General features: G+C 36.3%; 1 protein-coding gene across 12 annotated transcripts in view; it reads left to right on the top strand.

The window, feature by feature from the left end:
- LRRFIP2 (LRR binding FLII interacting protein 2) overlaps positions 1-17,605 on the top strand; it is a 97,256-nt gene that overhangs the window by 54,916 nt on the left and 24,735 nt on the right. For all 12 annotated transcript variants that reach the window (XM_065884650.1, XM_065884648.1, XM_065884646.1 and 9 more), the window contains 2 exons: positions 2,870-3,040; positions 16,761-16,853. In XM_065884650.1, coding sequence (XP_065740722.1) covers positions 2,870-3,040; positions 16,761-16,853 — 264 coding nt within the window. The remainder of the gene's footprint in view (positions 1-2,869; positions 3,041-16,760; positions 16,854-17,605) is intronic.

Below are 17,605 nucleotides of genomic sequence, written 5' to 3'. Positions count from 1 at the left end.
CCATACATTTTATGTCAGTTTTGTTATGTTATATATTGTGTCCTTGCAGCTACTGCTTGAACTGTCTTACATTCTGGTGTTCGTGCAGTCATGCCCCATTTTGTATGGGACTGAGTTGTGAGGAGGACTTTTTTTTTTGCTATTAGTCTCTGAGATGGATGAGAATCATTCTGAATTCTGCATTGTGTTAAGATACCTACTATATTTGAACCATTATACAGTTAACTGGGCTTATATTCTTTATTTTGGGTACATTTGTTCTCAATCATAATATAAATCTTACCTGTTAATACAGTCCTGGGTTGTGAAGAATTATTACTGTTAATACAGGCCCAGGTTGTGAAGAATTATTAAGTGTATGCATATGTGTTTGTGTGTATCTTTATTGAGATATAAATCACATACCATAAAATTTACCCATTTAAAGTGTACAATTCAGTGGGGTTTTTTTGCATAGTCACAGAATTGTGCAACCGTCACCAATTTTAGAACATTTTCACTACCCCAAGAAGAAACCCCATACTAATCAGCAGATGTTCCCCACTCCTCCACTCCCACTCCTGCACCTAGCCCTGGGTAACCACTAGTCTATGTTGTCTTTCATGATTGGCTTTTTTTTTTTTTTTTTTTTTTTTTTTTTTTTTTTTGCTGTACGCGGGCCTCTCACTGTTGTGGCCTCTCCCGTTGCGGAGCAGCACAGGCCATGGGCCCAGCTGCTCCGCGGCATGTGGGATCTTCCCGGACCGGGACACGAACCCGTGTCCCCTGTATCGGCAGGTGGACTCTCAACCACTGTGCCACCAGGGAAGCCCGTGATTGGCTTTTTACTTTACATAATGTTTTCAAGATTCATCCGTGTTATAAAACACATCAGTGTGTGTGTGTGTGTGTGTATACATATATGTACATATATACACATACACACACGTACGTGTGTGTGTGTGTATAAAATGAGTAGTATTCCACTGTATGGATTTACTACATTTTGTTAATCCGTTTGTGAGTTGATAGGCATTTGGATTGTTTCTAGTTTGGGGCTATTATGAATAATGCTGCTGTAAACATTTGTGTACAGCTTTTTGTATAGACATATCTTTTCATTTCTCTTGGGTAGAATACCTAGCAATAGAATTGTTGGGTCATATGGTAACTCTATGTTTAACATTTTGAAGTACTGCCAACCTGTTTTCCAAAGTAGCTGCAGTATTTTACCTTCTTCCCAGCAATGTATGAGGAGTCTAGTTTTTTCATATCCTCACCAACACTTATCTTGTTTCTCATTTTTTGATTATAGATAATAACCATCCTAGTAGATCTGAAGTAGTATCTCATTATGGTTTTGATGTGCATTTCCCTAATCACTAATTATATTAAGAAAGTTCTTATATTCTTATTGTCCATTTGTACACCATCTTTGGAGGAATATCTGGTCATATCCTTACCCATTTTAAAATTGAATGATGTGTCTTTTAATTATTGATTTCTAAGTGTTCTTTATATATTCTGGATACAAGTTCCTTATCAGATATAAGATTTACATATATTTTCTCCCATTTTGTGGGTTGTCTTTTTACTTTCTTGGTGGTATTGTTTGTAGCATAAACATTTTTGATTTTGATAAAGTCTACTTTTTCTTTCATTGATAGTTTGGTACCATATCTGAGAAACCATTGCCCACTCCAAAGTCATGAAGATTTACTCTGTGTTTTCTGGGAAGCGTTTTAGCTTTTAATTTAGGTCTCTGATCCATTTTGAGTTAATTTTTGTGTTTGGTGTGAAGTAGGAGTCCAACTTTATTCGCTTGCATGTGGATCTCAGTTGTCCCAACACCATTTATTGAAAAACCTACTCTTTCCCCACTGAGTTGTCTGGGCACCCTTGTCAAATATCAGTTGATCATAAATGTAAGGATTCTGGACTCTCAGTTCTATATCACTGATCTTTTGTTAAACATTTGCATTAATATTTTAAAATTTTATTTCCAGGGATTTCCCTGGCGGTCCAGTGGTTAAGACTCTGCACTTCCACTGCAGGGGTGTGGGTTCAATTCCTGGTTGGGGAACTGAGATCCTGCATGCCGCATGGCCAAAAATTTTTTTTAAATAAAAATTTACTTCCAGAAGTGATGACTTTTTCTATGTGAAATGTTTTTCTTTTTAGTTTAAAAAATACTGCTAGGTAGTAGTAATCTACCAAAATAGATGTAGTTATTAAGAAACAGGCTGTAAGCTATTTTAGGCAGAAAACTTTGAAGTATATAAAAATTTAGGCATTGAGTGGTAGCTCTTTTTTCTTAAATAATAGTTTTTATATTGCTTACTTATTTAAAAATGGCTAATATTTGAAGTTGCTAGACAAAATGTTTATACATTTACATTAATGTTATGCAGACCAAGAAAGTACTGAAAACACAGGTCCAGGAAGTGGTGCAATTCAAATAAGTATGAAATTTACTTGAGTAAAGAGAGGCTGTCTTCTGTTGTATCTGTATTCTGTTGCAAATAGCTGTTGTTAAAAACTACAGGAGTAACATTTCTGAAACCATTAATGATTCTGTATTTTATGATTTTTACACTATGACTCTTATATGTTGTCTGCACACCTTTTCGTCTTTCAGAGGCTGCACTGCTGCTTGAATTTGTTTTGGATAGCAGAGAGCCCATAAAGTGCTTATAATGATGCGTTCTTGGCTTATTGTCATCCTCCTGTTTTATGTGCATGTTACTAAACAAAGGGTTCCCCAAACTGCTTTTATTTTGCAAAAATACATGTTCATGTGTTTGTGCCAGTGCTATAGTTTCCTGTTATATGGCATATAGGCAATGAACATATATTAGATATTAGGCTGATGACTTTGACTTTCATTTAGGAGTCTTTGTCCGAAGTGGAAGAAAAATACAAGAAAGCCATGGTTTCCAATGCACAGTTAGACAATGAGAAGAACAATTTGATATACCAAGTAGATACCCTCAAGGATGTTATTGAAGAGCAGGAGGAACAGATGGCAGAATTTTATAGAGAAAATGAAGAAAAATCAAAGGTAATTGCTCATTTTATATCATGCCTTTCTCTGGGGTCAGAAAATTAAAACCTGCCATTTAAGAAGTACTGGGTTTGATGGAAAAGCACAGCATCCCCGGGAATGATATTTCCATCACAACTGATTGGTGCAAGGAAATTGACAGAACGTAAGATTGCAGGTCCTGAAATACTTTCCTTTCTTAATTTTTATAAGATTTAACTTATTTTCATAAGGGGAAGCTTATGACCTCCTTTAGTTTCTGAAAATAGAATACAGCTCAAATTTTATCTTTATTTTCTATCTCTTAATTGGGACAATTACAGTGAATTACTTCTTCCTGCTATAACTGGCTGGAACTCCCCAAAGCTCCAGAGGCTTTCAGTGAGATGGTTCATTTTATTCTCTTTTCTTTTCTTCTCTTTTCTTCTCTTCTCTTTTCTTTTCTTCTCTCATTTTTCAAGAGAACCTGTTTTCTAAATGGTTGGAGAGACGTCTTTAACCAGTTATTTAAAAACTCCAGTGTGGAGATGTGGGTCAAAAATCAACAGATGTTTTTCTTTAGAGGTTTGTAAGCTATATTGTTAAAATGTGCAGATGGAAAATAAAAGCCACTGCCCAAGGCCTGGATTTGCCTTTTGACAACTGCAGAAAACAAGTTGGGTTCTCTTAAAAGCTTACTGGATTTTTAAAAGCGTTTTAGTCAGTCCAAGCAGAGGACAAGTGGATATTACTGTCAAGAAATGCGTTGCCAGTACATTGCAAAAGTTTTAAAAAATAATAATAATAATTTAGGAAATAAGCTTTGGTGAATTGTTAGAAACAACAACAATCTGTACATAATAAAGGGAGAAAAGCTGTTAATATAACCTCTAAGGGACCAGCATTATTACTGTAGACTTTGTAGGAATTTCTTTCCTTGAGGACCAAAAATGCTCATTCCAGCCTGTTTTGGTCACTTTTAAAGTATTAGGAAGTATTTGTAGTGGGTTTGGGGAAAGGAGGGATGAAGAGGCAGAGTGCAGGAGATTTTTAGGGCAGCAGTACTATTCTGTATCATAGTATAATGGTAGATGCATTATACATTTATCAAAACTCATAGAATGTACAGCACTGAGAGTGAACCCTAATGTAAACGGTGGGCTTTAGGTGACAATGATGTGTCAATGTAGGTTCATTGATTGTAACAAATGTACCACTCTGGTTTGGGATGTTAATAGTGGGGGAAGGCTGTTACTGAGGGGCGGAAAGAGGAGTGGGAGTATATGGAAACACTACTTTCTGCTCCATTTTGCCGTAAATCTAAAACTCCTCGGAAAAAAATAGCGTCTATTAACAAAAATGTTAAAGTAAGAAAACTTGTGTCTAGATAAAGTGACAAAGAGGCCTCTGGGTATTTTCATATTGATGACAGTGGCTCATTGAAGATTTGGTGACAATAGATGTTTCCTCTTTGATTCTTCCTGTATTTCATAGGCCAGTTGTGGAGTGTCTGAGCTGTCATACTTTTCTTAGTCCTTGGACTCCTTTTCTGCCTTCCCACACATTTTTCTTAGCTATTTCTGGCTCTTTGCTTCTAACAGATTAGAAGAAAATCTCATGCTAAGTATTTAATGATCAGTCATAAAACGAGTTATCTTTCCATCTTCTCAAATGTCCTTGAGCATTTTAAAAATAAAAAAAAGTCCCTATGATAAGCTATTTTAACCAACTTCATTTTTCCCTCCTATAATTTTCTAAGATGCAGAGATGTCTTAGTATACATAGAGTTGTGGCTTTTCAGTTTGTTTTTGTTTTTAAATCATGTGCTTTTTTTTTTTTTTTTTTTTTTTTTTGTGTGTGTGTTACACGGGCCTCTCACTGCCGTGGCCTCTCCCGTTGCGGAGCACAGGCTCCCGACGCGCAGGCCCAGCGGCCATGGCTCACGGGCCCAGCCGCTCCGTGGCATGTGGGATCTTCCCAGACCGGGGCACGAACCCGCGTCCTCTGCATCGGCAGGCGGACTCCCAACCACTGCGCCACCAGGGAAGCCCAATCATGTGCTTTTTGAATTTGAAAAATCTGTATGCTTTTTTTAATACCCTGGGGATCTGCTTCAGGTACTGCGATGCAGAAGACTTTGTGGTCGTGTCTCTCTCTGCTGTACCTTCACCCTGAGCTCTCTTCTCCTAAACAGATATTGCCTCGTGCAGTAGATGTTCCTGTTTAGAGACATACAAAGAGGTCAGGCACTCTGGTATGTTTCATTATAGCAGCAGATGGTGAGGGTAGAGAATGATATTCATACCATTTTTCAAAATGTCTTTAGTGTTCCCTGCTGAAATTATGGTAACTGCATCTTAAATATTGTCTCTATACCTACTTCAGGGACAGAATGCCTGATTAGGAATGTCTAACTCCTAATTATTAGGAATTATTAGGTGTATTATTCTTTACACCTAATTAGAAATTATTAGGTGTATTATTCTTTTCTTAATAGCTATTCATTATAGTAGGGAATTTTCTTCCTCTTTTTTTTTTTAAGCTTATCTGAGATTTAATAAAATCTTTTATGGCAGATTTTAAACGTACAAAAAAAAAAAAGAGTATAACAAACTCTGCTGAACCCATTACCTACCCCTAACAAACCATCAGTGTATGGCCAATTTTGCCCTGTCTACTTCCCCCACTCACATTATTTGAAGCAAGTCCTAAATACCCCATATTTTAATATGAATTTAATATGAATTTAAATGATATGGACTCTCTTTTTAAAAAATATAACCACAAGACCATTTCACATCTGAAAAATTAATAATAATTCTTTCATATTACATATCCTGTCATTGTTAAAATTTCAGTTGTCTCAAATGTCATAAATGATTGTTCTTTTTCGCACTTAAAAAAACAGTCAAGATCTAGATAAGTTCCACACATTGGAATTAGTTGTCATGTCTTATAAGTCTGTTTTTATTTATAGGTTTCCTATCATCTCTTTTTTTCCCTTGCAATTTATGTGTTGAAGAAACTGGATTGCTTTTCTTTTAACAGTTTCTGACAGTCTTGGGGATTTTGCTGTTTCATTACTGTCGTTCTTTACCATGCTCCTTTTTCCTCTGTATTTCCTGTAAATAGTTAGGTTTAGAGGTTTAATCAAATACAGGTTTAGTCTACTTCATAGAGAAGTAGACTAAACCCTTCAGGAGGCCCAAATGTATGGCTCCTCTCTCTGTGATGCTGTAGCTGGATACTTATATCCATTCGTTGATTAGGGGTTGCAAAATGAGATATTCTAATTTTATCATTACTGTTTTCTTTCATTTTCTTTTATTGTTTTAAAACAGCTTTATTGAGATATAATTCACATACCATACACTTCATCCATCTTAAGTGTACAATTCAGTGGCTTTTTGGTATCTTCACAGACAAATTCAACCGTCACCACAATTTTAGAATATTTCATCACATCAGAAAGCAGTCCTGTACCCTTTAGCTGTCTCTCACTCCGCTCAGCCCTGAGTAACCACTATTCTACTTTCTGTCTCTATAGGTTTCCCTTTTCTAGACTTTCATATTAATGGAATCATATAATTTGTAGTCTTTTATAATTGGCTTCTTTCACTTTGGCTAATATTTTCAAGTTCACCTGTGTGATGCATGCATCAGTACTTCATTCCTATTTATGACCTAATAATAGTCCATTGTATAGGTATACCACATTTTGTTTATCCATTCATGTGTTGATGGACATCTGGTGTTTTTTCACTTTTTGTCTATGATGAATAATGCTGCTGTAAACATTTGTGTACAAGTTCTTGTGTGGGCATAAGTCTTTCTTTCTTTTAAATATACACCTAGGAGTGGAATTGCTGGGTCATATGACAACTCTATGTTTAACCATTTGAGGAATAACCAGACCCTTTTCCAAAGCGGCTGCACCATTCCCTCCAGCAAGTGTATGCAAGTGTAAGCAGGTTCTGATTTCTCCACATCCTCACCAACACTTGTTTCTATCTGAGTTTTTTTCCTAGCCATTCTAGCAGGTGTGGTTTTGCTTTGCATCTCCCTGATGACGAATGATTTCAAGTATATTTTGATATGCTTACTGATTCTTTGTACATCTTCTTTGGAGAAATGTCTGTTCAGATCCTTTGTGCATTTTTAAATTGTATTATCTTTGTGTTACTGCATTGTTAGAATTTGTATATTCTAGATACAAGTTCCTTATCAGATACATGGTTGGCAGATGTTTTCTACCATTCCATGGGTTGGTTGTCTTTTCACTTTCCTATGCTTTATTTATTAGTGTAAGTCCATCTTTAAAGAGAAATTTCCCCTCATCTCTTATTACTCAATGAGACAGTTTACATAGGAAAGGCAAGATTAAAACTTGATTCTTTTCCTTTGTTTACAAGTTTTCAAAATAAGGAATTGGTTGTTTGGCATCTTCTCATAGTGCCCAATTATTTTTTAAAAAATCATTGTGAAGGCAAGAATTCAAGCATTTGATGATTTCAATCCATTGTAGCTTTTATTCTTATTGATTTTCAGGTTGTCCCACCTTTAACTAATGTGAACATCTTCAGGTTGATTCCCAAGTAATTTTGATCTGAGTCTAATTGGTTGTGACAGCTTCTTTGCTGTCTGGCACAAGAAAGTGTTCTGGACTTGTCTGGTACATTTCCTGCTCCAGACCTGAAATCAGCTGTTAGTACAAGGACCCCTGGTTCTCTTTTAGTGGAGCAGTGTGGGTGCTAGGGGTGCACTTGCCACCAAGATGGTAACTGTTTATAGACCTTTTTAGTGGTTATATCAGGGAAATTTGTATATGGGGTATTTTTTTTTGTTTTTAAAGTCAAAATATGTTATGCTTATAGTTCTAGTTTATATTCAGGATGTAGGGCTTTTACTTGACCTCCTTTCTCCTATATATGTGTATCTCCTTCTTCCCACACTAGCACTCCCAGGTCTCAGAGTCACTAGGGACGCTAGTAATTATGTTATAGTCTATTTTCATTGCTTTCTCCCACAATACCTAGAATAGCAATACCAACATTACCACCAACAGTATAATTACTGAAAATAGTTAAAAGTTTTTCTGTTTTTTTTCTCTTTGATTGTTATTTTGCTTCTAGGTTATGTATAGTACAACCATTGTTTTTAAAAGTTACTTGAAATAGTTTCTCTGTGCTTATACTACTAACTGGACGTATATAGCTAGGTTCACTACATTTTATTTTCAATACTTAGGAATTGCTTTTTAAATTTTTATTATGAAATTACTTTTAATTCTGGTAAAAGCATATAACAAAATCTACCACCTTAACCATTTTAAAGTGCACTTTTCAGTAATGTTTATTCACATCGTTGTCTAAGAGATCTCCAGAACTTTTCATCTTGCAAAACTGAAACTCTGTCCCCATTACACACCTCCCCATTCCTCCTCCTCCAGCTCCTCACAACCACCATTCTACTCTCTGGCTCTGTGAGTTTGACTCTTCTAGGTACCTAATATAAGCAGAATCATATAATATTTGTCTTTTTGTTACTGGTTTATGTAACTTACCATAATGTCCTCAGCGTTCATTCATGTCGTAGCATGTGTCAGAATTTCCTTCCTGAATACTATTCCACTATATTTATGTACCACATTTTGTTGATCCATTCATCTGTTGATGGAAACTTGGGTTGCTTCCACAATGAATTGCTTTTGAATTTACTTTTGTTTTACAATTTTCTGAATTATTTACACAGATCTGAATCAAATCAATAAAGGAAATATATTCAAAGAAGTCAGTCTTTTGTCTCTTTCTCTTCATCCCGATTTCTTCCTTCCTTAAGGAAATTTTTTTAACATATTTATTGGAATATAATTGTTTTACAATGGTGTGGTAGTTTCTGCTTGATAACAAAGTGAATCAGCTCTACGTATACATATATCCCCATATCCCCTCTCTCTTGCATCTCCCTCCCACCCTTCCTATCCCACCCCTATAGGTGGTCACAAAGCACTGAGCTGATCTCCCTGTGCTATGTGGCTGCTTCCCACTAGCTATCTCTTTTACATTTGGTAGTGTATATATGTCCATGCCACTCTCTCACTTCGTCCCAGCTTACCCTTCCCCCTCCCCGTGTCCTCAGGTCCATGCTCTATGTCTGCATCTTTATTCCTGTCCTGCCCTTAGGTTCTTCAGAACCGATTTTTTTTTTTTTTTAGATTCCATATATATGTGTTAGCATACAATATTTGTTTTTCTCTTTCTGACTGACTTCACTTTGTATGAAAGTCTCTAGGTCTATGCACCTCACTACAAATAACTCAATTTCATTTCTTTTTATGGCTGAGTAATATTCCATTGTATATATGTGCCACATCTTTTTTTTTTTTTTTTTTTTTGCGGTACGCGGGCCTCTCACTGTTGTGGCCTCTCCCGTTGTGGAGCACAGGCTCCGGACGCGCAGGCTCAGCGGCCATGGCTCACGGGCCCAGCCGCTCTGCGGCATGTGGGATCTTCCCGGACCGGGGCACGAACCCCTGTCCCCTGCATCGGCAGGCGGACTCTCAACCACTGTGCCACCAGGGAAGCCCTGCCACATCTTTATCCATTCCTCTGTCGATGGGCACTTAGGTTGCTTCCATGTCCTGGCTGTTGTAAATAGAGCTGCAATGAACACTGTGGCACATGACTCTTTTTGAATTATGGTTTTCTTAGGGTATATACCCAGTAGTGGGATTGCTGGGTCGTATAGTAGTTCTATTTTTAGTTTTTTAACTGTTCTCCATAGTGGCTGTATCAATTTACATTCCCACCAACAGTACAAGAGGGTTCCCTTTTCTCCACACCCTATCCAGCATTTATTGTTTGTAGATTTTTTGATGATGGCCATTCTGACTGGTGTGAGGTGATACCTCATTGTAGTTGGTTTTTTTTTTTTGGAATTTTATTTTATTTATTTTTTATGCAGCAGGTTCTTACTAGTCATCACTTTTATACACATCAGTGTATACATGTCAATCCAATCTCCCAATTCATCACACCACCACCCCTACCCCCCCACTTTCCCCCCTTGGTGTCCGTATGGTTCTTCTCTACATCTGTGTCAATTTCTGCCCTGCAAACTGGTTCATCTGTACCATTTTTCTAGGTTCCACATATATGTGTTAATATATTTGTTTTTCTCTTTTTGACTTACTTCACTCTGTATGACAGTCTGTAGATCCATCCACGTCTCTACAGATGACCCAATTTCGTTCCTTTTTGTGGCTGAGTAATATTCCATTGTATATATGTACTACGTCATTTTCCATTCGTCTGTCGATGGGCATTTACGTTGCTTCCATGACCTGGCTATTGTAAATAGTGCTTCAATGAACATTGGGGTGCATGTGTCTTTTTGAATTATAGTTTTCTCTGGGTATATGCCCAGTAGTGGGATTGCTGGATCATATGGTAATTCTATTTTTAGTTTTTTAAGGAACCTCCATACTGTTCTCCATAGTGGCTCTATCAGTTTACATTCCCACCAACAGTGCAAGAGGGTTCCCTTTTCTCCACACTCTCTCGAGCATTTGTTGTTTGTAGATTTTCTGATGGTGCCCATTCTAACTGGTGTGAGGTGATACCTCATTGTTGTTTTGATTTACATTTCTCTAATAATTAGTGATGTTGAGCAGCTTTTCATGTGCCTCTTGGCCATCTGTATGTCTTCTTTGGAGAAATGTCTATTTAGGTCTTCTGCCCAATTTTGGATTGGGTTGTTTGTTTCTTTAATATTGAGCTGCATGAGCTGTTCGTATATTTTGGAGATTAATCCTTTGTCCGTTGATTCATTTGCAAATATTATCTACCATTCTGAGGGTTGTATTTTTGTCTTGTTTATGGTTTCCTTTGCTGTGCAAAAGCTTTGAAGTTTCATTAGGTCCCATTTGTTTATTTTTGTTTTTATTTCCATTACTCTAGGAGGTGGATCAAAAAAGATCTTGCTGTGATTTATGTCAAAGAGTGTTCTTCCTATGTTTTCCTCTAAGAGTTTTATAGTGTCTGGTCTTACATTTAGGTCTCTAATCCATTTGGAGTTTATTTTTGTGTATGGTTTTAGGAAGTGTTCTAATTTCATTCTTTTACATGTATCTGTCCAGTTTTCCCAGCACCACTAATTGAAGACACTGTCTTTTCTCCATTGTATATCCTTGACTCCTTTGTCATAGCTTAGTTAACCATAGGTGCGTGGGTTTATCTCTGGGCTTTCTCTCCTGTTCCATTGATCTATATTTCTGGTTTTGTGCCAGTACCTTATTGTCTTGATTACTGTAGCTTCGTAGTATAGTCTGAAGTCAGGGGGTCTGATTCCTCCAGCTCTGTTTTTTTCCCTCAAGACTACTTTGGGTATTCGGGGTCTTTTGTGTCTCCATACAAATTTTAAGATTTTTTGTTCTAGTTCCGTGAAAAACTAGCATTGGTAGTTTGATAGGGATTGCATTGAATCTCTAGATTGCTTTGTGTAGTATAGTCATTTTCACAATATTGATTCTTCCAATCCAAGAACATGGTATATCTTTCCATCTGTTGGTATCATCTTTAATTTCTTTCATCAGTGTCTTATAGTTTTCTGCATACAGGTCTTTTGTCTCCCTAGGTAGGTTTATTCCTAGGTATTTTATTCTTTTTGTTGCAGTGGTAAATGGGAGTGGGAGTGTTTCCTTAATTTCTCTTTCAGGTTTTTCGTCATTAGTGTATAGGAATGCAAGAGATTTCTGTGCATTAATTTTGTATCCTGCAACTTTACCCATTTCATTGATTAGCTCTAATAGTTTTCTGGTGGCATTTTTAGGATTCTCTATGTATAGTATCATGTCATCTGCAAACAGTGACAGTTTTACTTCTTCTTTTCCAATTTGTATTCCTTTTATTTCTTTATCTTCTCTGATTGCCATGGCTAGGACTCCAAAACTATGTTGAATAATAGTGGTGAGAGTAGACATCCTTGTCTTGTTCCTGATCTTAGAGGAAATGCTTTCAGTTTTTCACCATTGAGAATGATGTTTGCTGTGGGTTTGTCATATATGGCCTTTATTATGTTGAGGTAGGTTCCCTCTATGCCCACTTTCTGGAGAGTTTTTATCATAAATGGGTGTTGAATTTTCTCAAAAGCTTTTTCTGCATCTATTGAGATGGTCATATGGTTTTTATTCTTCAGTTTGTTAATATGGTTTATCACATTGATTGATTTGCATATATTGAAGAATCCTTGCATCCCTGGGATAAATCCCACTTGATCATGGTGTATGATCCTTTTAATGTGTTGTAGGATTCTGTTTGCTAGTATTTTGTTGAGAATTTTTGCATCTATATTCATCAGTGATATTGGTCTGTAATTTTCTTCTTTAGTAGTATCTTTGTTTGGTTTTGGTATCAGGGTGATGGTGGCCTCATAGAATGAGTTAAGGAGTGTTCCTTCCTCTGCAAATTTTTGGAAGAGTTTGAGAAGGATGGGTGTTAGCTCTTCTTAAATGTTTGATAGAATCCACCTGTGAAGCCATCTGGTCCTAGACTTTTGTTTGTTGGAAGATTTTTAATCACAGTTCCAATTTCATTTCTTGTGATTGGTCTGTTCATACTTTCTATTTCTTCCTGGTTCAGTCTTGGAAGGTTATACCTTTCTAAGAATTTGTCCGTTTCTTCCAGGTTGTCCATTTTATTGGCATAGAGTTGCTTGTAGTAGTCTCTTAGGATGCTTTGTATTTCTGCGGTGTCGTAACTTCTTTTTCATTTCTAATTTTATGGATTTGAGTCCTCTTCCTCTTTTTCTTGATGAGTCTGGCTAATGGTTTATCAATTTTGTTTATCTTCTCAAAGAAGCAGCTTTAAGTTTTATTGATCTTTGCTATTGTTTTCTTTGTTTCTATTTCATTTATTTCTGCTCTGATCTTTATGATTTCTTTCCTTCCGCTAACTTTGGGTTTTGTTTTTTCTTCTTTCTCTAATTGCTTTAGGTGTAAGGTTAGGTCGTTTATTTGAGATGTTTCTTGTTTCTTGAGGTAGGCTTGTATAGCTATAAACTTCCCTCTTAGAACTGCTTTTGCTGCATCCCATAGGTTTTGGGTCATTGTGTTTTCATTGTCATTTGTTTCTAGGTATTTTTTGATTCCCTTTTTGATTTCTTCAGTGTCTCTTGGTTATTTAGTAGTGTATTGTTTAACCTCCATGTGTTTGTATTTTTTACAGATTTTTTTTCTGTAATTGATATCTAGTCTCATAGCATTGTGGTCAAAAAAGATACTTGGTATGATTTCAGTTTTCTTAAATTTACCAAGGCTTGATTTATGACCCAAGATACGATCTGTCCTGGAGAATGTTCCATGAGCACTTGAGAAGAAAGCGTATTCTGTTGTTTTTGGATGGAATGTCTATAAATATCAAGTCCATCTTGTTTAATGTATCATTTAAAGCTTGTGTTTCCTTATTTATTTTCATTTTGGATGATCTGTCCAATGGTGTAAGTGGGGTGTTAACGTCCCCTACTATGATTGTGTTACTCTCGATTTCCCCTTTTATGGCTGTTAGCATTTGCCTTATGTATTGAGGTGCTCCTATGTTGGGTGCGTAAATATTTACAATTATTGTATCTTCTTCTTGGATTGAGCCCTTGATCATTACGTAGTGTCCTTCTCTGTCTCTTGTAATAGTCTATTTTAAAGTCTATTTTGTCTGATATGAGAATTGCTACTCCAGCTTTCTTTTGATTTCCATTTGCATGGAATATCTTTTTCCATCCCCTCGCTTTCAGTCTGTATGTGTCCCTAGGTCTGAAGTGGGTCTCTTGTAGACAGCATATATATGGGTCTTGTTTTTGTATCCATTCAGCCAGTCTATGTCTTTTGGTTGGAGCATTTAATCCATTTACATTTAAGGTAGTTATCGATATGTATGTTCTATTACCATTTTCTTAATTGTTTTGGGTTTGTTTTTGTAGGTCTTTTACTCCTCTTGTGTTTCCTGCCTAGAGAAGTTCCTTTAGCTCTTGTCATAAGCTGGTTTGGTGGTGCTGAATTCTCTTACTCTTGCTTGTCTATAAAGGTTTTCATTTTCCGTCAAATCTGAATGAGATTCTTGCTGGATAGAATAATCTTGGTTGTAGCTTTTTCCCTTTCATCACTTTAAATATGTCCTGCCACTCCCTTCTGGCTTGCAGTTTCTGCTGAAAGATCAGCTGATAGCCTTATGGGGATTCCCTGGTATGTTATTTGTTGCTTTTCCCTTACTGCTTTTAATATTTTTTCTTTGTATTTAATTTTTGATAGTTTGATTAATATGTGTCTTGGCATGTTTCTCCTTGGATTTATCCTGTATGGGACTCTCTGTGCTTCCTGGACTTGACTATTTCCTTTCCCATGTTAGGGAAGTTTTCAACTGTAATCTCTTCAAATATTTTCTCAGTCCCTTTCCTTTTCTCTTCTTCTTCTGGGACCCCTATAATTCAAATGTTGGTGCATTTAATGTTGTCCCAGAGGTCTCTGAGACTATCTGAATTCTTTTCATTCTTTTTCCTTTATTCTACTCTGCAGCAGTTATTTCCACTGTTTTATCTTCCAGGTCACTTATTTGTTCTTCTGCCTCAGTTATTCTGTGATTGATTCCTTCTAGAGAATTTTTAAATTTCACTTATTGTGTTGTTCATCATTGTTTGTTTGCTCTTTAGTTCTTCTAGGTCCTTGTGAAACATTTCTTGTATTTTCTCCATTCTGTTTCCAAGATTTTGGATCATCTTTACTATCATTACTCTGAATACTTTTTCAGGTAGACTGCCTAAGGAAATTTTTTTAATTAAATGGTTTATCCTTCCATTTTTTTTTAATCTTTAGAAGACATTTTTTTGCCATTCAAAAATATGTGTGTGTGTGTGTGTGTGTGTGTGTATATATATGTGTGTATATACACACACACACACACACACACATTTGTATCCCTCCATTCTTAGAAAATGGGAGCATACTATATTGTTCTGCATCTGGGTTTCATCACCTGATGATTGTAGTGCAGAGAGCTCTTCCTCGTTCTTTTCTTATAACTGTACGCTTATTCCATTGTACTATAGTTTATTCCACCAGTTCCCTGTTAATGGACGTTGGAGTTGTTTGCAGTCTCTTGCTGTTAAAAATAGTCCTACAAAGACGAATGTACTGCATAGGTCTTTCTGTATTTTTGCTGGTATCTATGGGAGTCAGAAAAGTAAGTTTGCTGGGTCAAAAGGTGTGGTAATCCTGCTAGATGTAACCAGTTCTCCTTTGTAGGGGTTATACAATTTTGCATTCCCACAAATGAGAGGGTCTATTTCCTTCTCCACACTACTTTTCCCTGAGTATATTGTCAAGTTTTTGGACTCTTACTGGTGTTTCAGTGAGAAATACAGTTTTAATTTACATTTCCCTTAGTGTGGGCATCTTTTCATATTCAAAGCAATTTGTTTCTCTGTGAACTGTCCATTTTTTTAGCCTATTGTTCTGCATAATAGTGGGTTTTTTCCTCTTTATTTCTAATTTTAGAGGCTCTCTATATGGAAAGATAGTAAATGTAAATTGTAAAAATTTTTTATAGTCATTTGTCTTTTTGCCTTGCTTATCGTGTTTTTTGCCATTCAAAAGTTTTCATTTCTATGTGGTCTTATTTGTTACCCCTTTCCCCTTCTTGCTTGTAGATTGTTGAGTCATTTTTTGGTAATTTTTACCTGCTCCTTGGTTATAGCAGTTCACTCATCTTTTCTCTAGTAACTGTATGTTCTTACTTCCTTTCTTCTTTCTCTGTCTCTCTCTCTGCCTGTCTTTCTCTCCTTTCTGTGCATTTGTTCTGGTGTATGGTACAAAGTTTGGTTCCAATTTTCTTTTCCCATGTGTATATCCAGTTATGCCAACATTTCATTTAAAAGTCTATCTTTTCTCATTGATTTTAGCTGCTCTTTTTGGGTTTTTTTGTTGTTTAATGTACTTGTATATGTAATTGGGTCTATTTATGGATTTTCTATTCTACTCCATTGGTCTGTATTCATGAGCCATTACAACATTGTTTTAATTGTATAAGCCTTATGTTTTAATATCTAGTAAGATTAGCTTTCTTCGTTTTGTGTTTTTCTAGCTTTTTTTTTTCTTGTTTTTCTTCCAAATAAACTTTATAATCAACTTGTCTTACTCTGGTGAGAAAAAAACCTGATGGTATTTTTATTTGGACTGCATTAAATGTATAGATTAATTTAGGGCGTAACATGTATTTTTGTGATGCTGAGTCTTTTCATCCAAGAAGATGCCTTTCCTTTTGTTCAGTCCTACTTCCCTGTCTTCCAGGAATGTTTTATATAATTTTCCTCATATCGATTTTGGGTATATCTTGTAATTTTACATGTATGTATTTACTTTATTTTTTGATATTGTGTTTATTATATCTTCTCTCTAGGTTTTATTTTGATCTGTGATGATTATTGAATTTTGCATGTTAATTTTATAACCTGTTACTTTACCAAGTCATTTCATTGTTCATAGTAATTTTGCCATTGATTAGTTTGGGTTGTCTAGATGTATAATCGTATGAGATGAAAATTGAGAATTTTCTGAGCCTTTCCAAAGAATACAGAATTTTTCTAAGTTAACAATACATGGGCAGTGCAGGTGTGTTTCTGGAGATAACACTTAGCTGCTTAATGGTATACTGTAGATGTTCCAGTCTGTCATGTGCCATGATCTGTGTTAACTGTATCATTTGTTTAATAACAGGAGTTAGAAAGGCAGAAACATATGTGTAGTGTGCTACAGCATAAGATGGATGAACTTAAAGAAGGCCTCCGACAAAGAGATGAGCTTATTGAGGTATGTACATGAACTGTGGAAATACTTAATTTTGGGAAAAAATGCACTGAATTGGATGAGGGCATGTGTGTTGGGAGGGAAGGGAGTTTAAATGCCACAAACAAACTTGTCTCTTCACATTTGGCTGTACCCTAAAATCTTACAAACGTGAAACATGAAGGCAGGCTTAAAAAATTAATACTGTGAACCCTATAAATATTACGCCTTTTAGTAGCAGAAGCTTTTATAATTGTCTTTTATTCCTAAGCACATTGTTTCCTAAAGATATCTTAGGAAATGGGCAAAAGGAAACATTACAGAGTACCATGATTCTTTGGAATGTAGTGAATGCTATATTTGGGGACATGATTCTTGGGGAATAAGAAGTTTGATCATCACTCAGGTAGGTGCATTTCTGAGATGGCTAAATGAAAAGAAGAAATTGTGTCAAGACGCCTGGTAGTAGACAAGAGGTGAAGGTTGTCCGGGGCTGTGACTCAGGTTCCTGGGGCGGAGGAGCTCTGAGGGCCACAGCAATATCCTAGGAGGGAAGGAGGAGTGTGGGCCTCCAAGAAATCTTTGAAAGCATGTATCATCCTTTTGTGCCTGCCAGCTTGCATGCATCTCTGTTTTTCTTTAAATGTGGTTTTCCTCTTGAGGTTGTCATTTTTTATAAATACGGGGTGAGGTTTGTTGGGAAGGGGTCATGCTCACTTTCTTGGTGAGGTTATCAAGCACGTCTGATGTTAACTTAGTGTTGATCCCGTGGTGAT

The sequence above is a fragment of the Phocoena phocoena genome, chromosome 10 (genome assembly GCF_963924675.1).
Source record: "Phocoena phocoena chromosome 10, mPhoPho1.1, whole genome shotgun sequence".
Classification (NCBI taxonomy): Eukaryota; Metazoa; Chordata; class Mammalia; order Artiodactyla; family Phocoenidae; genus Phocoena; species Phocoena phocoena.
This window is presented reverse-complemented; position numbering and strand designations above follow the sequence as displayed.